The 23,290-nt window shown below is 50.7% G+C and overlaps 2 protein-coding genes across 11 annotated transcripts in view; one reads left to right on the top strand and one right to left on the bottom strand.

Annotated features, from left to right (window-relative positions):
• The window catches only part of TP53BP1 (tumor protein p53 binding protein 1), a 21,635-nt gene extending 11,926 nt beyond the window's left edge, over positions 1-9,709 (top strand). For all 8 annotated transcript variants that reach the window (XM_083474078.1, XM_083474074.1, XM_083474076.1 and 5 more), the window contains exons 13-25: positions 384-479; positions 1,335-1,824; positions 2,866-3,018; positions 3,988-4,271; positions 4,753-4,929; positions 5,045-5,439; positions 5,549-5,740; positions 5,971-6,165; positions 6,393-6,593; positions 7,998-8,092; positions 8,603-8,802; positions 8,921-9,066; positions 9,387-9,709. In XM_083474078.1, the coding sequence (XP_083330204.1) occupies positions 384-479; positions 1,335-1,824; positions 2,866-3,018; positions 3,988-4,271; positions 4,753-4,929; positions 5,045-5,439; positions 5,549-5,740; positions 5,971-6,165; positions 6,393-6,593; positions 7,998-8,092; positions 8,603-8,802; positions 8,921-9,066; positions 9,387-9,571 (2,809 nt within the window). In that variant the 3' untranslated portion in view covers positions 9,572-9,709. The remainder of the gene's footprint in view (positions 1-383; positions 480-1,334; positions 1,825-2,865; positions 3,019-3,987; positions 4,272-4,752; positions 4,930-5,044; positions 5,440-5,548; positions 5,741-5,970; positions 6,166-6,392; positions 6,594-7,997; positions 8,093-8,602; positions 8,803-8,920; positions 9,067-9,386) is intronic.
• On the bottom strand, positions 7,760-23,290 carry TUBGCP4 (tubulin gamma complex component 4). 3 transcript variants are annotated; one of them, XR_014518902.1, is made up of 19 exons: positions 23,099-23,290; positions 22,757-22,999; positions 22,018-22,122; positions 20,601-20,654; positions 18,230-18,286; positions 17,813-17,892; positions 17,392-17,593; positions 16,732-16,897; positions 15,124-15,248; positions 14,381-14,431; positions 14,131-14,236; positions 13,751-13,858; positions 13,310-13,448; positions 12,942-13,119; positions 12,633-12,767; positions 11,844-11,960; positions 11,307-11,446; positions 10,323-10,809; positions 7,760-10,232 (listed from the first exon to the last, which is right to left on the bottom strand). XR_014518902.1 is itself a non-coding variant. In XM_083474092.1 (18 exons), exons 1-18 carry the CDS (start codon positions 23,273-23,275, stop codon positions 10,794-10,796), a joined length of 2,199 nt encoding a protein of 732 aa, XP_083330218.1. In that variant the 5' UTR covers positions 23,276-23,290; the 3' UTR covers positions 7,760-10,793. The 3 variants fall into 3 exon arrangements, 2 of the variants coding, with proteins under 2 accessions (XP_083330218.1, XP_083330219.1); XM_083474092.1 differs by having other exon boundaries at positions 7,760-10,809; XM_083474093.1 differs by lacking the exon at positions 22,018-22,122 and having other exon boundaries at positions 7,760-10,809.

The following is a 23,290-nucleotide window of genomic DNA, read 5'->3' as shown; positions in this document are numbered from 1 at the left end:
GTGTGTGCTTATGTGCCATCCTCCTGCCATCCAGTCAGGCCCAACTGGGCTGCTTTCATCAGTTTTCCCCATGCGTGGGTGAACTGCCCATGTCAGAGAGGGCTGAGCCCCAGAGAGGTATTTGGAGGGGCAAGAAACCGTGTCTTGCTCCCTCCATCCTTCCAGATACTCTGAGCTGCTGCTAGGGAGGTGAAGGATGTTGGTATTTAATGGCATCTGAGGGGTTTTCTGAACTGGAGGTCCTTGTGGGTGCTTGAGGCCCCAGCATTCTGGGGCCACCAAATACTGGTCAGGTTGCCTCACTGCTAGCAAGCTCATAGGCCTTAGCTATCTCTTTGGCAGGATTGGTCCTTTCTGAGCCTGTCTCTCTCTTCTGCCTATAGCTCCCGGAAGGTGCCATCCGTCTTCACTCGAGTCTGTGAAGTACAGCGTGAAGAAGACAAGGCTCAACGCCCTGAGCTGCCTTGTCCACTGTTCAGGCAAGTCCATGGAAGGCCTCCCTGGTGCTGTCTCTAGGGCTGTCTCTGTGCAACTTCCCTTCCACATGAACTAATAACTCATCCCAGGCCATGTGCTGCTTCCCTCTGTGTGCAGTAGATACTCCTGGGAAATCCCTCCCCTGGCTAAGGTGCGTCTTTGCTTTGCTGAGCCACCCCAAGTTCTGCCTGTTGGAATCATATGCTTGTGCCAGGCCTATTGCCAGTTGTGAGGCAAGCAGGATACAACTAGGACATGCTCAGTGGGCAGTGTTTGTCCCAGGGCAGCTGGTCTTGCAGGGTGAGGGCTACAAAACACCAGCAGTTGAAAGATCCTTTTTCTGAGCAGGTCTCCTGGACAGCCAGGCAGCTTGTTGGGACAGTTGGCATCACGCAAATGCAATGGATTGCGGGATATTTTTCTGAATGCTGTGTCCCTGTGTGTGTGTTCATACGCATGCATGGCTTGTTGAGTCATTGGATATACTTGACTACAGCAAAAATACACCTAAACTAAAAATATGCCTATGCAGTCTCTGTGCAATATGAATCTTTGTATACTTGATGGTTTATGTACAGGGATTAAAGGGAAGACTCCAAATCGCAGACCCTCTTAGTCTTAAATGGGTAGGCTAGACAAAGCCATGGACAAAAGGTCTCTCAACACAGTCATTCCAAATGGGGCTGCAGGCTGAGAGTCAGCTTATCTCTTAGTAAGGGAGAACTTTGCCTTTGTATCTGCTTCTGGGTTCCCTAGGAACATCTGACTTGCCCCTGCTGGTGACAGAAGACTGGATTTGGGTGGACATTCATTGTGATCTGGCAGAGCTCCTCTCATGCTTTTCTGATTGCTTTCAGGGGTGACCTGTTCAATTTCCCAAGTTCCCAGGAGGAGCAGGAGCCACCTGCAACCTGGCAGAGCCAGCGAAGGCTTGTGCCCCTGGGTTGTGGACCAGTCCAGGACTCTGGCTTGAGCGCTAAGCGGACAGTGGGTTGTGCGGAGGAGGGAGAGGCCATGGAAGTTGAAACAGCAGGAACTCAGGAGCAAAAAGAACAGAGGGCCCCCCAAAAGGCAGCTTCCGTTCTGGTGGCTGCAGGGAATGATGGAACTCAAGCGCCAAAATCTGGCACCAGCAGCAAGGGGACCCAGGCTGTGGCAGAGTTCCTTCAAGGGCCAACGGAATTCACGTCAGCAGCCACACAGACAGTGCCTACTGGCCAGGTGGAGGTGGGGACCAGCACGGCTGGGTTGTGGCCTGGACAGCAGGACACTAAAGTGCAGGTGGAAGAGGACCATGGATCTAGGCCTGCCAGGGCTGGGCATGCGCCAGGGACCCAGCACAACCAGGTGAGAGGGAGTCGGATCGTGTACTTGGAAAAGGGGGAGGGGGGGTGAGAGGTGCTGCTGCCTGTAGCAGGGGCGAAGGATTATCTACTACCTCCTGGTCCCAGCTTTTAGAGTGGGAGGTGGTTATTGCCACATGTGCCTCCCCCAGACTTTCCAACTCTGAGCGAGGTGGGAAGAAGCAGCCTCATCAAGAGAAGCACTTTGATTGGTCAGCCCAAAGGTCCACCAAGTCCCCCTCGCAATAGTGATCAGCCAGATGCTTGCTAGTGAGAAGCCCACAAGGGTGGCAATTGCTATCCTGCCTCTGAGCGTATTTCATTTGTTTGTTTGTTTATATTTTAATACAGTCAAACCTCGGTTATCGAACGTAATCCGTTCCGGAAGACCGTTCGGCTTCCGAAAATCGTTCAAAAACTGGAGCAGTTACTTCTGGGTTTTCGGGAGCCGAGGTTTGGCTGTATTAGATTTATATTTAAATATATTTATAAACATTTATTTCATAAGTCACGACACGCCATATAGGTGAAAACCGCACAATCACAATAAAAATGTCAAATCAGGCAGAGCTGTCTGACAAAGAAATCTCAAGCTATTTCCATCATAGGTGAATGGTTTCTGCAAGTGTATGTGATGACCCTGTCCTGTGACAGTGAATTTCAGGAGGGAATGATTGTCCAGATTCATTTTGGGGCATGTCCTGCATTTGCTGCCAGTTGCTTGTATTGGATAATTCTGGTGCTGCAGGAGGCCTCTCTTTGTCACCAAGCCATTTTAGTTGCCCTTTTATGTGCCATCTGCAGCTCTGTGAAAGCCGTTCCTGCCTCTAATAGCAAGCTCAGGAGGTGAGTGGAGCTAAGAAACAGTGGAGTGCTGCTGTTGCCTGTTAGTGTCCAGATGGTACTGAGCTGGATTGACCAGTGCTGTATAATTCTGTATAATGCAGTCTCCTGCTCCTCTGACGGCGATGTTCCCCTTTCATTCCAAACAGCAGTGTGCTGTGGAGGAATCTCTGAAAACTTTCTGCCTTTTTCTTTTCTTCAGCACGAGGAAGGGTTTGATTTGCCTCGCCCGCCCCCAGGCAGAGCCCTCCGGCGTCATATACGCACCATCCGCGAAGTACGAACTGTTGTCACACGACTCATCACAGACATCTACTACAAGGATGGGGCAGAAGTGGAACGCAAGGTAGTGGAGGTAAGGCGAGAGATGTCAAGGCCAGGACAATTCAGAAAACTGTTTCTGCTTTTTTAAAGAGGATTTTTCCTACCCTTGTTCCTTTGTGCTGCCAGATGGGTGTGTGAACCTCAGAAAGGGAAATCTCTGACCTTATCCCAGGTGATCTTGGGACAGTCACTTGCCCGTTCGTTGACTCTAGGCCTCCATCTCCTTCTCCTTGGTTTCCTAGGGCTTCTTGTGCTTTGCCAGTTGCTTCTCTGAGTTTGCCATATTGGTCCCCTACTTGAGAATACACGCCATATCATGCGCATCCAGGCCATTTTGGAGCCACAAATCCTGCTCCCTATCTTGCACCTTTGAGTGTTGGACCTGTGAACCTTAAGGCACTGTGATCACAAATTACCTATTTGGTGCTGGTTGTTGATGTGTGAGCATCTACTCTTGCGTTGTATTCTTTTTAAGACTTGCAGCAGAGTTTCTTTAACAGAGAATCATTATTATTTACAAAAAAATTACACCGGTCAAATAAAACAATATAATTCCTTCTCCTCTAGCCATCTGGCCAGAGACTCAATTGCTGACTCATTTACAACTTTGTTCATTTACACGCCTTCTCCAGCGAGAAGAAGATCATTTTGCCTGTTCTGACCTTACAGGCAAGTATTTATTTTGTGGAGTGGAGGAGAGTGGAATAAAATGCCTTGTGGCTAAAAGGTGGGGCTCTTTCTCTGATAGAGCTGAGCATCAACAGGATGGATACCCAAAGAGTTTCCTGTTTAGAATGTCAAAAAGTAGTTCTGTTGTGGGAAGAGCACTGCTCTGGGAGCTCTGCCCTGCCCTACATGTATCTGGGTGAGAGTGACTTGCCTGTGGGTGGATCCCTCTTGGGATCTGAAAGTGCTGGTCCTAGGGCATCTCTCCCCTTCTACCTGGCACCTGGCTTGGCCTTCCCTCCCTCCCTCGAATCCCAGCCTGCTTTTCTTTCAGGAGAGAGAGGACCCCATCATGGAGTGCCAGGAGAGTGAGGTGGATGTCTCCCCCTCTCGTACGGGAGGCTCTTCTTCGCTTGCCTCTGGAGACCTTGGTGACATCAGCTCCTTCTCATCCAAGGCCTCTGGCCTCCAGCGCATGTCCAGTGGAGGGAGCAGTGCCTTGTCTGTCACACACAGTGGGACAAGTTCTGGGCAAGGAGGCACTCTTCTGAGAGGAGGGAGACCTTGCCAAGGAGCTGGGCCTGGAGACTTGGCCTTCCCTGGGGTCAGAAAGCTCAGGTGGGTGCAGGGCCTCTGGGAAAGGGACATCTGAGGAAGGCTTCACTTTGGGGGAGCAGCAGGGTGGAAGAGAGAGAGGCCATTTTGCATTTTGAATATGACTGTCAGTATATTCTTTAACCAGTTTCCAAACTGAAAGCCTGTGCTATACTTTTAAAAGGCCATGGGTTCTAAAACGAATTGAATTTATTCACAGTTGGCGAGTTAATATTTTTGATGTCAAGAAGGTTTTAAATACTTGAAGGTTGGTGTTGTATTGAGTGATGTTTCAAACTGGGGAAACAATGTGGCAAATCATGTTGGGTTGCCTTGTGAGCAGCTTTATTTGGGCTTTGCTGTTTACCTTGAAATGCAAGGGATAAATTCTTTGTGCCCACAGTTCTGTGCCATGACCCTGGGAGCATGTGTGGGGCCTCCAGGACATTGTGGCTGGCAGGCAGGCTGGCTGTGCAGAGGTTAACGCTGCCTTTGGTTTTCCTAGCCCTAGGAAGGGGGGCAGCCAGCCTCAGTCTCCAGTCCAGCCTGATCATGCAGCAGTTCCTGGGGGGTGTGAGGAGGAAGCGCAAGGTGTGATCAACCAGAGGAGTGGCAGAGCCCCTCCAACTCCTCGCAGACGAGGGCGAAGGGGCCGCCTCACATCGCGATCGGCCGGAGCCAGGTAGCGTGGTGAAGGTCAGCTGATGCTGATGAGGGAGGTGACCCTGGTGGGGTGGAGTAGCAAGAGCTAAAGGCCCTTGCAGTTTCTCCAGCTGTTTCTCTCCCTGGATCTGCAGGGCCAGCCTACCAGCTGTGGAGGATCTGTCAACCACAGCCTTGCCAGAAGAGGACTGCCACATGCATCGCCCTTTGAAGGGGCAGGACCGCAGCATCTCCCCTGAAATCCCCTTGCAAGAGCGTCTGGGGGTTTCTACCAGCACAGAGCTTTCCTCTACCGCCACCTCCTCTTCTGCGAACAGCTTTGTGGGCCTCCGGGTGGTGGCAAAGTGGTCCTCGAATGGCTACTTCTACTCTGGGACTATCACACAGGATGTAGGGGGTGTCAAATATAAGCTGCGCTTTGACGATGGCTATGAATGTGATGTTCCGGGCAAAGACATCTTGCTGTGCGACCCTCTCCCCCTGGAAACAGAGGTGACGGCCCTTTCGGAGGACGAATACTTCAGCGCAGGTAACTTGTCTGGCTGGCAAGTGACCTGCAGTGTTTGGGGTGGGCGGTAGCGGAGAGTTGGGTCCCAGTCTGTGAGCTGCCCTTATGATGCCTTCTGCCTTGGCTGCAGGGGTAGTGAAGGGGCATCGGAAGGAGGCCGGGGAGCTGTTCTATTGCATTGAGAAGGAGGGCCAGCGGAAGTGGTACCGGCGGAGAGCAGTCATCTTGTCTTTAGAGCAAGGGAATCGGCTCCGAGAGCAATTTGGGTTGGGCCCCTACGAACACGTCATGCCCCTGACAAAGGCGGCTGACATCAGCCTTGGTAAGCAGCCTGTAGGCAACTGCCCTGTGGGTCTGGCCGAGAGAAATGGGAACCCCTAGGAACCTCTTAATTGAGGGCAGGAGCTGCAGGGTGCTGGCCTTGGGTAAACTCTTCAGTTTTAAGAGGCGCAAGTGACTTCCTTCTGCTACCCTGCAGAAAACATGTGGGGGGGGGGTTGGTGCTGCTGCATGTAGAGGTGGGAGCTAACAACATTCTCCTTGTGGGGCTAGATAACCTGGTGGAAGGAAAGCGGAAGAGGCGCAACCTTGGCTCCCCCAGCACCTCCAACAACACAACACCAACCCGCAAGGGCCCTGAGAGCCCCCAGACCCCGCACAGGCTGTCGAGCAAGAGGAAGCTAGTTGCCTCAGAAGAGGAGAGATCCCCTGCCAAACGAGGGCGGCGGGCAACCCCTACAAAGCCAGGTCAGACTGTTTTATGTCTCCTTGCATTGCATCTCTTCTCCCTGGACCAGCCTTTCCCTTCTTGGTCTCCTCCAGCCTTTCCTCCCAAACCAGAGGAGCTGGAGCTGAGCTCTTGCACCAGGAGGATCAAGGCTCCCCTCTCTCTCCATGAGAGAAATTCTAGGTTGAGGCTGCTGACCTGTCAGGAGGCAGCCACAGGACTTTGATTTTCCTCCCTCCCTCCACAGGGGCTGCCTGTTCCAGGGAAGCAGTGAGCCCATCTGTCAGTGGAGTGGACTTGGGAGATATCCCGGCACCAGATGACCGATGGGGGCCTATGCCCCACAACAAGACTCTCTTTCTGGGCTATGCCTTTCTCCTCACAATGGCAGACCCCACAGATAAACTCTCCAGTTGCCAGGAGCCTGCAGTGAGCAGCGAAGAGGAAGGTGAGCACTCCATTGCTCCAGGGAGGTTGTTGGGGGCAGGGGTGGCCCTCGTTGACTGAATCTGGTTTAGGGTGGTGAAACTCCAGCGGGTGACAGAAAAGGCAGAACTAGGAAGGGACCCAAGGGGGCCCACCTAGTTAAGCATCTTGTTCACATGGGGGCCAAAGGAAGGCAGCTTGGCCAAGGATCCCTGATAGGGATTCTGCTAGCTGCGGTTTCTGTCCTCTTTGCAGGATAGTGGGGTGCCTACAAGGGCTAAGGAAGTGGCAAGTTGTGGGGCTGCAAGAACTTGAAGTCAACAAGCCAGTATCTTACTACACTTTCCAAAGTTAGTTTATTGAGGGGATAGTTGAACCTGGGACTTGGTAAGACTGGCTGTATCCTTGCACCTTGCCAGCCAGTGTGCAAGCACATCACAGGTGGCTGTTGGGCAACATGACAGTATGAAATCCCTTGAAGGCTACTTGAGGAGCCATACCAGGTGGCAGTCATGCCTTCTGCTATTCCAGGTCCTAGAAGCCCCAAAGATAAGGAATTTCCAAGTGTGGGGCAGAACATGTTTGCCATCTTGTGGCCCTCTAAGAGAAATCGGTGATTTCGGAATGAGCTGCAGATCTCTCTTACAACTTTCATGCTCCTTACAGCTACCATTTGGGGCTCGCTTTAGGGCTCAGAAAATAATTTCACTAACTTAACAGTCAATTTCTGAACATGGCTCCAAGTGTTGGTGCTTACCTTTTAAAACCCTTTGCAGCAAGGGGCTTGGATTTTTGAAGGACCACCACCTTCTGAATGAATCAGCCCAGGTACTGAGGTCATCACTGAAGGGTCTTCTCTGGGTTCCCCCTCCTTCTCTTAATTACATGGGTGCTGTCTTGAAGGTTTTCTTGGCAATAGCACACCCCTTTGGGTCACTTTCCTCACCTGTTACTACTATCTCTTATGTCATCTTGTCACTAGGTGAAGACCTTTCTGCATTTCTCTAGGCATTTTTAAATGTCTAAATAATCTGCTGCTGTGCTGCACACACGTTCTTGTCAATTGTATTATTTTCTGTTGAGTATAAAAACAGTTCTTAGAGCACATTACTGAACAGTGGAGAATAATTTTTAAAGTGAATAGCTGTTCCTAATCATGTTTAGTCTCTGAACTGAATTTCAATGCTGTTGTTTTCATGTTCTTTATTTAACAAAATTCATAGTTTACAAAGAAAAATCAAAATACTAACTTAAAAATTGACAGAAGCAAGCATTTAAAAGAAGTCAACATGCAGCTTTTAAAATATAAATAAAATCTGAGATTTTGATTGTGTGGGAATATTTCACAGTCCTCTTGCAAGGGAAGAGGTGTAGTGCTCTATTTATGATAAAGAATTAACTCTGCTAACTTCATCCTGTTTTCTAGACTTCTTGGAGGTAACACCTTACAACAAACACTACATTGGACTGCAGCTACAAGCTGGAGGTGGTTTCATCCTGGAGGACTTCAATGAAAGCCAGGTCAGGAGCCAGAGCTGGGGATGCATGAAGTAGCATCACCCAGGTTGGCAGTGGAGATTTATTTGGAGAGGGTGTTGGTGCTTTGCTGCTGTTTTCCTTTTAATTATGAAATTGATGCTTTTCTGGGTGTGGTCCAAGGGTGGCAGGTGTGTGACGGGTGGCAGCTTCACCTGCACACAGGTTGTCAAGTGAGAATTGCCATTTGTTCTCCTTTCAAGACCTGGGATGAGGAAAGGAGGTGCCTGGCCATGATTCTTCTTGGAATGGGACAGATCTTGATAGGGGCTGCTTGAAGTAGAGGCAGAGAGAGCCTCTTTTCCTTCCATTGGCACATTTCTCAGTTCTCTACTTCTGCCAGTATTGAGCCTTCCATTTTGCAGTTAGCCTGGCTGGCTAGTTGTCAAATAAGCATTTGACCACACTGGGTGTTTTATACTGAACCTGCAGCCTCTTCCAGGGCTTTGTGTTTCTATGGAAGCCCAGGTCCCAGCCTCCACTTCCTTTGTCCAGTGCAGTGCAGCCTACCAGTGCTTCCTGATAGCAGACAGACACTGCCGCAACCGGATTTACTTTCTGTGCCTTGCCCGAGGAATCCCCTGTGTGTCTCACGTCTGGGTCCATGACAGTTGTCATGCCAACCAGCTGCAGAACTACCGGAATTATTTGTTGCCAGCTGGTTATAGCCTGCAGGAGCAGAGGTTGCTGGACTGGTAAGTCCATGAATGTTGGAGGGACCATGAGCAGCTTACCCACCTGGTGCAGGTGGAACAGGGTGGCATGTCCAGTTCCCTTGCAGTGGAGCTGCTTCTAACCTTTGCTTCCTTCTAGGCACTCTCGTGAGAACCCTTTCAGTAAGCTGAAGGTGCTTCTGGTGTCCAGTGAGCAGCAGGACTTCCTGGAGCTCTGGTCTGAGATTCTCATGATGGGGGGTGCTGCTTCTGTTAAGCTGCAGGAATCTGCCTCATGGAGCAAAGGTACAAGCCCCTGGAAGGCAGTCAGCTGGTTTCTGTGGCGGGTATATTGGCAAGAGGCTCTCCATTGCCCAGTGAGACATACCAATCCCCCTGTGCAGAAAAGAGGCCTGGTGTGGGAGGGGCTTTAACTTAGATTCCAGAGGGTTGCTGAGAAGTTGGATAAGACAGGGCAAGAATTGATTGGCTACTTCACCCCTTTCCTTGTGTGGAGCTGCCATCCATCCTTTTCCAAAGGCAGCAAGATCAAGTACCTGGTGCTGTGAACAAGCAAGAGGAAAGGTTTGACCACACAGGGCAATTCTTGTTTTCTGTTTCCACAGATGTGAGTCTGGCTGTGTTTGATGTCGTGGTGACTGATGCTTCATGCCCAACAGCTTTCTTGAAATGTGCTGAAGCACTACAGCTGCCAGTGGTGACCCAAGAGTGGGTGATCCAGTGCCTCATTGCTGGGAAGAAAGTTGGATTCAAACACCCAAAGTATCAGCTTGATTCTGTCCCCAGTTGAACCTTTTTGCTTTGTGGAGGCTGTCATTGTCACCCAGGTTTTAAATGTCTGTGTCACTTGAACTGTGCATGAAGTGCTGTATATAGTTTTAACTTCTGGACTTTTATGATAATAAACGTCAATTTTCTTGTTGCAGTATCTAGGATTTCTCCTCTTACCATCTCTAAAGTGGCCCAGCATGATTGCTTGCAGCTGCCAGTGGAGGGAAGAAGGGAAAGTGGCTCATTTAATACGCTGACATCAATTGCTGTAGATGGCCTGTCCTTTTTATCCCTTGGTCCAAGAACGGTCTCATTCAAGGGTTCCCCAGAGTTCCTTACTCAGTTATACCAGCCTACACTCTATGTAGATGCAGACTAGGATCTGCCAACAAACGTGGAGGTGTTTACACATTGTTGGTGTAGGACAGCTCATGAGTGGGAGGGGCAATCTCCTTGTGGAGACTCCTGCCCCTCAGATAAGAAAAATATATATACACAGTGGATTGGGCACTAGCTAGAGTTCTTCCATGGTATGCCTTTGCTGCTGAACTAAAAAAGCAAAAATAAGGCTGATGGCAGAAGAAAATGAAACAAATAGGGGTGGAGGAGGGCAGGTTACCTGAAAGGCACCAGCAGTCTTGCACCACTTGTTTATTCTCCTCCTCTCCCTCACCGTGTGTGTGAGAGGAAACGAAGCTGCACCAACCCCCCCCCCCCAAAAAAGTAGAAGGAACACTTTCATTGGCAGACTCAGCCCAGAATGGAAATATTCGGTATCTTCTCCCTGCTTCCGTATTTAGAGACACGAAATTGCATTTTCAAAAAAGCAACTTTCCTGCAGTTAATCACACTTTCCCATTAAGAGCAGGTCAACGCTCACTCTGATTTGCACAATGTGGCTCCTGGATGATGAGGGCAATGAGAGAACCTCCTTTGCTCGCAGCCTTACTTGCAGTGCTAGCAGTAGAAAGAGCCAAATTCGCTGACAAGTGACAGCAGCATTTGAAAACAATTCAAAGTCAATGCTAAGCAGCACTTTCACTTCCGGAAAAACATGCAGCATAAGGAGAGCAGCACTAGAGACACATTTAATGAAGCACACACTGAGTCCTTTCTGAGTGCCAGGGTGAGGTCCCAATATCTCTCAGCACCTTCCTCCAGAAGCCAGAACATGTATCCTGACCAGAGCAGGTTTGCTTCCCAGAAAAGGTGGCAACGGCCTTCATTGTGAGACTGGTGGTCTATTCTAATCCCACACTGTAGAGAAAGAAGGGGCAGTTAATTAGAGGAAGGGCTCTGTGGCTGCAGAAGGGAGAAGGGTTTTGTAAATGGGCACAGTAGCCAAAACTACTTGTTAGAGATGCACACACAACCAATTTCATATTATTTACAGACCACAGTGTGCAAAGTTTGAATTGCATTTTTTAACATAGCACACAGCTGGTTATAAATACATTTATATCCCACCTTCTGGGTCCCAAAACAGAAACATCAGAAAGTCTAGATGATGCCTAATCACATCCCTCTCACCAGCAGCTCTCAAATAGGCTTAAGACCTTGTGTGTTTCTGGTTAGTAACAGGCCTGCGTAATTAAAGATTCCCAGTCCTTGGGAAACCTTAAGCCCTGGAAGGCAAGGAAACCCAGGCTAAGGTTAGCTGTAGAAGAGTCCACATTCAGGCAGAGCCTCCCACCACCAGCACAAATCTAACTAAAAGGGGCTTGTGTGATTTCCTGGCCCTCGCCAAGGCCTACCTGCCCAAGGTGCCTCCAGCCTGGGTATAGTATTTGTTGTAGTCAAGACGTAACAGCAACTGAGCCAAGTCTGAATTGATCTGGTGATTGTGAACACTGGAGAGGATCTTGAAAAGGAGTGAAGACTGACAGCTGAAGCCCTGCAAAGGTAAACAGCACCCATGAGCCATAAATTGAGGGCTCTGCCTTAGCAGAAAGGGCTGAACAGAGATGACTTGAAGGCCACTCGAACCCATATGGGGAGAGAGCATCCCAGGCAACTGCCCCACCTCATCGCTCACCCTTTGGGAATTGCTGTCCTGGAGGAGGAAAGGCCCCAGCTGTTGCTGCCAGTATGCCACAAGGGCCTGGACAAGGCTGTTTCTGATGAGCTTCATGGAAGAGCAATGGCCAGACTTCTTGTGTTCCTACCCCCTCCCCCACCCCATGCTGAATTCATCAGAGAGCTGGCTGCTCTGAGTTTCCAACAGCATCCACAGGAGAGAAGACCCAAAAGCTTTGGGCGATGTTTTTCAGGTAGAAAAGTGCAAGGCCCACCTTGGCCAGGATGCTCAGCTGGGCCGTCCCCCGCTCATCCAATGGTCCCCGGTTCTGGCTGACAAGTGAGCAGAAGCTATGGCATAGATCCAGTATTTCATTCAGACAGTGGAAAGCCTGCAAAACCAAAGAGCAGAATGGAGATGAAGGTCCAGGAGGGCCTCACCAGAGCAGATGCTTCTCGTCTTGCCCTTCCGCAGCCTGAGATAATGACCAGATTCAGCAGGATTATTTGGACTGGTTTACTCAAACCATTTCACTTCTTGCTTAGTAGGTCTAATGGAGCTGATGCAATCAAACAAAAACCAAAAATCTTCATACACTGAACAGCAGCTACCAAAGCCTGAAATTTCTGTTCAAGCATCATAAGCTGCTCTAAACATGAGTTTCCAAGACCAATGAACATACCTACTTTCCTGGTGCTCTGGGGAAGGACTTTGACAGGCTTCTCCAGATTGCCAAATGCTACCAAGTCACCAGGAAGACACTCCCCCCCAAAAAACACATAATGAAGGCAAACTGACACAGTTGCAGTTCATTTATTTTCTATCCTGCTTTTCTATACAGACCTGTACTTCATTATTCACTTTAGCAGGTAAGGGCTTTGGTTGTGCTCATGGCCAAGCAACACAGCCATGTTCACAAGGGTCTGGCTTTTGCTTTAGTTCCTTCTTGCCATGTTTGCATTGAAGTGAGCTAGGAGTGCTGCACTGGATGGGCATTTGGACTGTTCGAACAGGACCAGTTCTCCTGGGGACACAAGGCAAACAGGCTATGGGGATCACTCACTGGTTTCAGCAGAATGAAGGACTGTGCTAGGAGATTGCTCAAGAAGTGATCGTGTGCCAGTCGAATGCTCTCAAAGTCACGGGTGGAGTTGATCTGCTGCAGAAGTTGGGAGAACTGAGACTCCAGAACATCCACCTGAGGATAAGGAAAAGTGAGGGAGAATATACTGCCTGCTGTTTCCAGTCATTTCCAGCCATCAATTTTTGGTGGGAGATTTAGGGTATTGCTGGGAGAACTGGCTGATGCATATCCCTTGGAGGAGCAGCACCAAAGCCTCAGTTAGCCCCCGAGACCTGTGTTGCTGCTCACCTGCAGGTAGTACTGCAGATTGTCTACAAGGAAAGTCATGTGATGGCGCAGTTGCCACTTGATGGCATCTGTCCTGTTGGATTCCAGGCGCTTGCACCACATCTGTAGAGCCCAGCAGTGCTGCAGCTCAGCCTGGACTCGACGCACACTTAGCAGGTACTTGAAGACCACATTGTACCTGCAAGCCAAGAGGAAGGCAAGCAAAAGATAGCTGGGTCAGGTCTCTGGGCAAGTAGACCAGGAGCTCAGACCAGGCCAGCATCTCCTCCTCCCACCCAGGAAAAATGTGCTCTGCTACCATCAACCTTTGACACCAAAATGCCACAGAATCCACCTGGAAACAGAAACAGGGATAAAGCAGCCCTCACTTTTCCAGGACGGCAGGAGTAAAGAGGATATGCAGGGGCCACTGCACCCTGTAGGAGAGCCCCAGAGCAGCCCAGCCTGATGCAGGGGATTCATGGGGAGACAGTTCCCGAGAAGGCGTATCTCGAGCTTGAGCGGCATCTGAAAAGGAAGCCAGGAGGCAGGTGGGCAACAATACGGCAGCAACCCTTGCTGGACCCCACCCTCCTTCCCTGCCACCCTCCTTCTCATTTTATCAATGGGCAGCTAATGCAGGTGAGAGACTTGCTCCAGGCCACCCAGGGGATTGACAAGACTGGCCTTGAGCTTTGAACTCCCAGCTTCCCAGACCTAGGGCTGCCATTCTGCCTCTACGGAACCAAATTGGCTTTGTGCTTGTAGTTGTGGTAGGGCCTAAACCTGCCCTGTTTAGGACTGCTTGGCTCCCTGGCACCAGCACCCACCTCGGTGCTCCTTTCCATAATAGTGGATGGTCAGGTGAAGAAGAGGAAGGAGGTTGTCATCGTCAAGCAGCACTTTGTGGGCAGACTGCTGGAAGGCCACATTCACATCTGAGGAGAGCCAGACCAGAACAACTTACTCCAGATGAGTGCCCAGTGAGCAAGGAAGGCACAGTCACCTGTTTCCACTCTCCCACCCCCCATGGCCTTTTCAGAGTTTGTGCCACAACAGCTTACAGAGCCAAACTGTGCCTATGCAGGGGCCAAGAGTCTTGGTAGAAAGGCTTGGGAAGCAGGGAAGTATTTGAGTAGAGAGTCGTTGGTCTGATCCACCAATCTTACCATCTCAGCCTAACGGAGAAGCCAGAGCCCATGAAACTCACCATGTTCTGTCACTGCAGTGGGAGGTGTCTTCAGCATCTGCTGTGCGGTGTCAATGAAGGCCTGAAACAGTTCTCCTCTCCCCAAGAGATAAAAATCTTTAATAATCTAGAAAGGAGGAGAGAATGACTAAATGCATCAAGGATACAGAACCCATGGACCCCTGCAAGCAACACTTCACTGGCAGGAGTGAGTCTCCTCCTGCACAAAGAGAAAGAAACAGCTTTGGAAGCGCCGTAGGTTTGCATGTACCTTCAGTTGTCCTATTAAATCCGATTCTTCCACCATGAGCTTCCATAAGTGCTAAGGGAGAGAAAACAGTCCATCAGCATCAAGAACCAGGGATCCCCAGCAGCAGCAGCTCCGAGCTGCTGCTGGGACCTTCCACCCCACTGCAGCCAGGACTTGATCTGTTTGCTTTGAGTGACAGAGACTACTTGCCCATTGCTGGGAAGGCTCTCCATGCTCTATATGGCAGGACTGACAAACAGCCGGTCTATGGGATATTGTAACAGTTGAGGCTTTTAAAAAGTTTAATTATTGTGCAGGGTGCATTAGCAAGAGACAAATGTTAATTCTGGATCCCCACCTGTCACCCCTCCCCCCGCACCAATCAGACTTTTGAAAAGCAGGGGAGAGGACTAATATCACCTCGCTCTATGCACTGATCTGCCATTAAAATCAAATCTCCCCCACAGAGATTAGGCTTTATTAAAGCTTTTATTGTTGCTAATGGGAGCTTTTAACTTAGCCTTTCTTGAGAGGGGAGAGAATTCACTGAATGGATGCTGCTGCTGGTGATGGGGTTGCTCTGGCCTGGCCTGGCGCTTTTGACTCCATCCCTGCCACCTTCCCAGCATGTAATCCCAAGAAGGAATGTGGCCCTCAGCCTGAAAAAGGTTTTCCAGCAAGCTCTGGCCGAGGGGTTTGCAAACGGCTCCCTGCTGCTACCGCACAAAGAACTTAGCACATGCAACTCTAGAGCTACGGCTGACCTCCGCCACAGTGCTCCGTATCCAGTCCACCACTGTCTCAAAGTCCACCAGGTTGAAGAGAGGCTGCTGTTTGAGGCGATGCAGCTCAGCCGCAAAGGTGTCCTCCTGGTTCTTCAGGATGGAGCCTGTGAGGCAACGGAAGGCAAGGAAGAGTGGCCTAATCTGGACGCAAGATGCCAGTCACGGCCTCCATCAGCAGAGCTTTGCAGAGGACAAAGGCTGTTCAAGGCTGCATCAAGATCCAGCTTGGAAAAGTGGAGGAGAGGAAAAGGGGGAATTGCTCTCCCAGTTTTTCAAGCAAGTTCTTGAATAGGTCAGAATTTAAGACTGGAGAGTGTTTGAATTGTAAGAATTTGAAACCTTTCAAGCTCCTGAAACACACTGAGCTTCAATGAAGTTTCGCATCTGTGAGCACCAGAGCCTGTTCTCCTTTTTGCTTTGTGGCTGACAGATGCCAACAACCCAAGCTTATATAGTAGACGACCAAGATGCTTCAAATATTTTAAACAGATGGAAATGGAAAACAGCTTCACTCCAGCCCACTGAGGACTCTGCAGTGCATCTGATGGCAGCAGATGCAACTACAATTTGGGAAACCGGTAACAAAGCAGACAATGGAGGTGGGCTGAGGACGGTCTGCCTTTGTTTTCTCCTGGAAACAGCTGGCTGGTATTAAGTCAGAAAACCTCTTGCTGTTCCAAAGTGGCCTTCCTGAGAGGAGGGCACTGTAGCTCCAAAATATTTTCAGTGCTTCCCAGTCGTTCTGTACAAATACCAGAGCTAGGAGGAAGCATGTCCTACACACACACACACACACACACACACACACACACACACACAGTAGCCATCAGAAAGCAGCCTGAGAGCTAGAACCAGCAGGAAGAAGAAATTTTAATTCACTGTAAACACTAAAGGCACCTCCTTGGGGGCTGTATTGGTGAGGCAAAACACCAACAGGGCCTCACTTTTTCTTTTCTTTTTACCAAAAGCTATGGAGCCACCATAGTAGGGACATGGGTGGCATTATGGTCTAAACTACTGAGCCTAGGGCTTGCCAATCGGAAGGTCGGCGGTTTGAATCCCCGCAACGGGGTGAGCTCCCATTGCTCAGTCCCAGCTCCTGCCAACCTAGTAGTTCAAAAGCACATCAAAGTGCAAGTAGATAAATAGGTACCGCTCCGGCAGGAAGCTAAATGGTGTTTCCGTGCGCTGCTCTGGCTTCGCCAGAAGCGGCTTTTTCATGTTGGCCACATGACCTGGAAAACCTGTCTGTGGACAAACGCCGTCTCCCTCGGCCAGTAAAGCAAAATGAGCGCCGTAGCCCCAGAGCCATTCACGACTGGACTTAACTGTCAGGGGTCCTTTACCTTTACGGAGCCACCATACTCTACCCCAAGGAAAGAGTGGCAGAGCAAGGGGGAGGGGTGGCTTGAGTGCTTTACAGGGAGGGTCCATTCCATCTTGCGCAGACCTCTGGTGAGGCATCCCAGCACTTCCCTGCTATGTCCCAGGGTGCCCTTATGAATGGACAGCCAAGAAACAACCACCCTACAGCTTTCAATCCTTGCTGCCCCCATGCAGAATGAAATGAGTCAAAGTGTTTCCTACCTTTTTTGGTAAGGCTCACATTTTGACTCTCAAACATCTGGACAGACTCTCCCACAAAAAGGATCTTCTCAGCAACTCGCACAGGGATGTAGGATGGCAGCATTTCAATCCGCAGAGAGAACTGCTTTGGGGAGGGTGCCAACATGTTCTCCTCTTCAATCAGCCGCTGTTGGAAGGAGAGGTGAAAATGGGGGAAAGTCAAAGAACCCCACGCACAAACGTGGGGGCTCCAAATAGAAAGCCCCACCCCCAATCCTGAGGACTGTCCATCAAAGGGTAGGTGTGTGTTAAGACTTAGTTGGAACCACCAATCTGTGTCAGTGGGGAGCAGAGCAGGATTCTTGATCCATGAAACAATGGCTAAAGAGTCAGAAAAGAATACTTGAGCTATCAAAACAGAAACTTCTAGATCCAACTACAAAAAGATGACTGGAGGGGGCTAAGCAGGTTTCACGAGGCAAGAGAGCACCTGGCTCGGTGGCTGAGCATCTGCTTTGCATGCAAGCAGCCTTGCATGTCCAACCCCACAACATCTCCATGTGGAACTGGCAGAAGCCTGTGAAGCCCTAGGAAGGGGCTGCTAGGCAGTGTGGACTATGCCGAGCTAGAGGGATTGGGAGGCGGATTCAGCCTCCTTTGTATTTAGCACCCAAACCTCACCATGTCCTGCAGCTCTCGCAGCTGTTTCCCCGTCAGCCCTCCGATCCCCAGGTCCTCCTCCTCCTCTTCGGGCTGGGCAGGGACAGACCCCGAAGAAGGGCCTTGCTTGATGAAGAACTCCTCATGTTGGTCCAGGAGCAGCCCATGCAGCATCCAGGCAGAGAGCTGCTTGTACATGGCAGCATGGCACATGGCCAAGACCCTGGAGGGGGACACAGCAGTAGAGGGAAGGGGGCTTGACCAGGCTGCAGCCACAATGGAGCTGCTGCCATTGGTGGCTGGGGACAGGGAAACAAGCACCATCCAAGGCAACAGTGGGACTTCAGGAACATTAACTTGTTCAGGGGGCAGGTTCCCAGGACCCATAACCTGGCATTCCTCCTTAGCGCATGGACTGGCCCCACCCAGGAGGGTTTCTTACTTTTCCAAAGCACGGCGCACAGGTGGCAGACCACCTCGGCTATGTCTGTGAACCACCTCCAGGATTTGACAGCCATGAATCTGCAAAGGAAAAGCAGATCCCTTGCAAGAGCTGATGTTGCCATATGTTCCTACAACACTGGCTGGCAGCTGGATTCTGGAAGGTCCAGAGACCAGCTAGCCTGGATGGAGGAAGCTCCTCATCCACATGCAGGCAGCATTTCCAGCTCCCTGCTCTACTTTTCTGTGGATGATGGTACCAGAACTCCTACTTCCCATTTTTCACCTCTAGTGAGGTGAGAGAAATCAGCACCATCTCAGTTACACACAAAATTTGCCCTCTATTATCAAATCAAGCCAGGCAGGTGCCTGTGAAAAGAGGGCCACCACCAAGGGAGATCAGGATTCTCAACTGTACCTTCTGGGTCTTTATTTGCTCCACCACAGTCATCAGCGAGGGGAAAAGGAGCTGGAACTGCAAAACAAGAATCAGCTGGTGAGGAATGATTTGCTAGTTTGAGACAATAATGGGGAAAAAAGAGAACAGAGTGTTGTACTTAATGTGACAGACGAGATCTTTTTCTAATGTGGGTTGGGAATCCTCCTATGAGCTGCTCCTCCCACTCACTCCAATAGGGAAGGCTATGAAACAGACTGCGTGGGAAAAAGCCTTTCCTAATTTCAATGTCACATAGCAAAATGGAAGTATCTTCCTTCTTGCACAGGGGCTTCATTTGTGTGTTGCCTTCATGGTTTGTCCCCCCCACCCTGCAGTTGGGGCTCCCCTCGATAGTCTACCTAAATAAGTAGACACCTACTAAGATGACCTCCCTAACTTCATTAATTCTTCAAGGAATGTTATTTGCCCCCTTTTAAGGTGCAGGCACTGTACCTGCTGTGTAGATAAAAGTGTCAGATTTCTCTTGCTTAGGACATCAGAAATTGGAAATGGCTGCCAAGATTCTACTCACAGAGATTCACTCTGCCACAGTATGTTTCCTAAACCACACACAATTACTTGCACCACACTTTAGGTTTTTGCAAACTTTCCGCATGATCAGGATTATGTTCCTTAAGATAATGCCTGTGCAAGCCTTTTTCTATAAAAAAGGGGAAAGGAAAGGCCTTCCATGTTGCCTATTGAACATCAGGCAAGGATGCAATAACTAACAAGGATCAACATCAATGCAGGCTATAAATGCAGTTCGGAAGACTAAGCTTCCCTTCAGGCCCAAAGTACATATTAAATACTGCACAAAAGATGTGCCACCTTAATGAACCAGTTGGAGGAGGCATGTGGATTGCAGCCTCCTAGTTTCTCTGTGTGTCTACAGAGTTTCCTTGTGAAAAGCTCTGATGCTGCTGCCGCCGCCACCTGGCCTGGGTCCAGAATTTTGCTATTATCACTGAAAATGGGCATCTGCCTAAACTAATGTTACCTTTCCTGAGGAGGCCCTTTGCTCATAGGATGGGTACTCTAGCAAAAACTGAGATTGCCTAGGCAGCCCCCTGCCCCACAAGAATGTGGTCTGATTAACCCCCTTGTCTTCCTTCAGTGCAGCCTGCAATGTAGATTAATTTTCAGTGGAAGGCAGCCAACAGGAGTTAAGAGTGATGCATACATAATCATCCCTAGGCAGCTCTCCTTTCTCTTTGGCGGGAAGAGAGACTGAGTCCCCTGTCAGGATCCGGAGCCTCTCCAAACTGACTAGGTGAATAAAGGTGCTCTGGGGGAAAGCTGGTAAGTGGCCCCTCAGATGGAGCCAGAGCTCTTGTATAAGACCCTCCATTCTCATATTCTAGCCACTCAGGATGATAAACCTTTTATCTCTCTTTCCAAGCTTCCTGTGTCCCAAGAGCCTCTCTCTGAGAGACTCAAGAAAGTACCGTATTTTTCGCCCTATAGGAAATCTGTGTGCATCCTATGGAGCGAATGCAGGCTTTCGCTGAAGTGTGGAGAGCGAGAGGGGTCGGTGCACACCGACCCCTCTCGCTCTCCAGGCTTCAGGAAGCTATCAGCAAGCCTGGGGAGCCTGCGGGAGTTCCCGCAGGGCTCCCTAGGCTGCGGATAGCAGCCTGCTGCCCGGAGCGCGCCGAAGCAGAGCACCCCGCGCTTCGCGCAGATATCCACAGCCTAGGGAGCCCTGCGGGAGTTCCCACAAGGCTCCCTAGGCTGCAGATAGCAGCCTGCTGTCCGGAGCGCCGGGCGCGCTGAAGCAAAGCGCCCCACGCTTCGGGCAGATATCCTCGGTGAGGGGGGGGGGGATAATTTTTTTTTGCTTTATTTCCCCCCCCCCCCAACAGTAGGTGCGTCCTATGGGCCGGTGCGTCCTATAGGGCGAAAAATACAGTACTCGTCCATTGCTCACACTGGCAGTTCACAGGATGTCCCTTGGGGCAGGAGGGCCCTTACAGAGATTGGGATAGCCAATGAATCAGACTGAGGGAAGGAAGAGAATCCTTGCCTTTATGGAGGTTGTGTCAAGGCTTACTCCTGCCTCAATTTTTTTATTTATTCCACTGCAGGAAAAGGATCGGAGACAGGAAACTGGCCGTGGAGCCCCATCCCTTGTGCTAGAGCTCCAGGGCTCAGCCAGACAAGAACAAGAGCAGTTGAGGTCCTGCCCTTCAAAACAGACCTCCAGATCTTATTCAAGGCAGTCAGTGTGAACTAATACAGCTCACTCATATAGGCAAGCCTCTTTTCAGCAGGCAACCATGAAGAGAAGGCACCATCTAGAGAAGGCAGCTCCTCCAACAGAAGGGAGGTATGGGCAGGGAGAACTTACTTGATCCAGCGAATAATTGACATGCGAGATGGTAAGGTGAGGATCAGCCAGAAACTGGAAAAAATGAAAGGTGGGTGAGAGATTGGAGTAAGTCTTTGTTTTGACTTCTTGTTTTGCAAATCCTAAGTTGCACAAGCAGGAAAGGAGCACTCTCTGGAGCTTTTTGAATATAGCAGTTATACGGATGGCACTGTTTCCTACAGAGATCCAACATACATGGGTGGAATTAGCAATGCATGACACTGGCTGGCATGTCAAGAACTGTCTGTGTCCAGACCTTTTAGGTCAAAGCAGTGGGATAACAAAGCAAGGTTTATTCAGTATACTTGTTACCTACACTGGCCTGTTGCTTTTAAATTACAAATTGGCAAGTGCTGATTTGAGGCACAGACAATCTTTGGCTGTGGAGCCCTATGCCTGAAGCCAGGGAAAATACAGCAACTTGGTGCAAGTTGGCTTGTCAGGTAAGCACCTGCTGGGTCTGGAACCACCTCCAGCCTTAGCCCCTGCTTCTGTGGAGAAGGGAAACTCCTCCAGCCTCAGCTTTCAATATTACATTAAGCTCTTCTTCCCCATTCTCTCAACTAGCCTTTTCTCACCTCCTCCTTCTGCTCCTTGCCTGCTCTTCCCCCCCCAAAAACCTGCATGTTGCTGCCTGTTTGGGAGATTCCTTCATCCTCTTCAATTGTGCTTTCCCTGCTCTTGCCTTCCAGTACTGTGTACCTGGGAGATCATGAGTTGGTGCTTTGGGCATCATGGTCAATAAGTTGCCCCAGCCCTGCACTCACTCTGGGCTCATTTTGGGTCTGTGGCTGCTGCTGACCCTTGACTTACACCCAGAGTACTAGGCTGGAACTGATTGGCTGCCAGTAACCAGATCCCCTGGGGCATTTTAGAGCTTGGTGTTAGAACTGCTGTCCTTTTATAGCCATGTCTCTCTCCCCATGCCCCCACCACCACACCACACCAAAGTTCAGGAGGTAGCTGCAACCTCTCTGAGCTTCAATTTTGCAACTGGCTCAGATGGGTGGATGCCGTGCCCTTGCTGCTTACCAGAAGAGAAGCTTGTCTTCTCTTGCTTCAAGGGGCCAACACCTCCTCTATGGTTTAGCTGCTACAGAGCTACGCAGCCATGGTGCTGGAATTTAATGCTCATCAGCATTTTTGTCTGCATGGCTAATAATTTTGTCTCTCTTAATAATGAAGGACACCATCAACAGATGCAATCTGATTGGTGCCCTCTCTGCTAAGCAAGCAAGTAGTCATTTATGCTCTATTCTTGTACAATGTCTAGTTGTGGGGTGGCTTAGTGAAAAGGAGTCAACAAACCACTATTAGTGACAAAAACCTGCAGTTGGATTTGATGGGCAGAGCATCATGCAATATTTACTACAGAAACCCACTGTGCCCTGCTTACCTCCTGCTCCAAGTCAAGCAGGGCCTGCCGATATGGACGCAGCACGGCATCAAGCCCAGTGCAGAAAGCTCGCAGATAAATCCCTTGCTGGGAGGGGTGCAGATCCTGAAAGTGGATCAAGGAAGGGTTAATCTCCTGGCATGCATAAGGCTCTAGAACCACCTCTATTGCCATGAGTGGAAGCGACCCAAAGGCAACGCAACACCCCCTCCATTGTTCTGGGACTGCATCCTGCCACAAAAGCCCTTGCACAGGAGGTGCAATTAGGAGAAGGGCTTGTTCAATAAATGCACACATTGCTTTTCAAGAAAGCTCCTCCACAAACATCACTGTTTTTTGACAGCAGTATTACAGACAACGTTCTTCCATAAAAGCAGCCAAAACAATGAACACCCCCCAAGGCCCAGCAATTGGAAAAAGAAAGCCAGGGGGGAAATAAACCTCGGAGGACTTCATGGACAGGGATGTGGGGCCCTTCTGGGTATTGAGGGGCAGGAGAGAGAGAGAGATGTGGAGGCGGCCGCTGCAGCCCTTGATGTCCTGGCTCTTTTAGGCCTCGAGAATGGACGGAGAGAAACAGCCTGTGAGGGAAAGGGCCGAGTCGCTTCCGCAGAGGGTCACTGCCCATAAACGGCCGGAGAAGTGACAGGCAGGCGGGCAAAAGTGGGGGCCTCGCTTGCCTAACGCCCTGACGCGCCCGCGGGGAAGGCGCTCTGCACATGCTCAGGGGACCGCTCACCTGCGGCTGCACGGGCAGGGCTGCTGCTGCTGAAGGGGCTGAGGGGGCGCCGGGGGGAGGCTGCTGCTGCTGCCCGCCCTGCGAGGGGCCTCCTTGCGAGGGCGGCGGCTGGACGTGCTCGGCTGCGAACTGCTCGACGAAGTCGCTGAAGCGAATGTAGAAGGCGCCGAGGCGGCAGACGCGGGCCAGGAGGGCGGCCTCGCTCGGGTGAAGGAAGGGCGGCAGCACCGGCTCCTGAGGCACCTGCGGGAGGGGAGGGCAACGAGAAGCCGGTTAGGGTGGGAGGCGGCGGCGGAGGCGGCCTGGGGCGCCTCTTCCCCAGGGGGCGGAGCGGGAAGCCACCTGCAGGCAGACGCTGCCGCCGCCTCCAACGGCGACGAAGAGGCCTCCGGTGTAGCCGCGCAGCGCCAGCAGCAGCTCGTGGATCATCGCGGCGGCCGGCGAAGAGCGAACGACGGCGCCCCGCAAGGCCCGACGGGAAAAGGAGAGGGTGCGCGCGCCTACCGCCTCCGAGCGCATAGAGCTAGCAAAAGG

This window comes from Podarcis liolepis (genome assembly GCF_965112155.1).
Source record: "Podarcis liolepis genome assembly, chromosome: 14".
Classification (NCBI taxonomy): Eukaryota; Metazoa; Chordata; class Lepidosauria; order Squamata; family Lacertidae; genus Podarcis; species Podarcis liolepis.
This window is presented reverse-complemented; position numbering and strand designations above follow the sequence as displayed.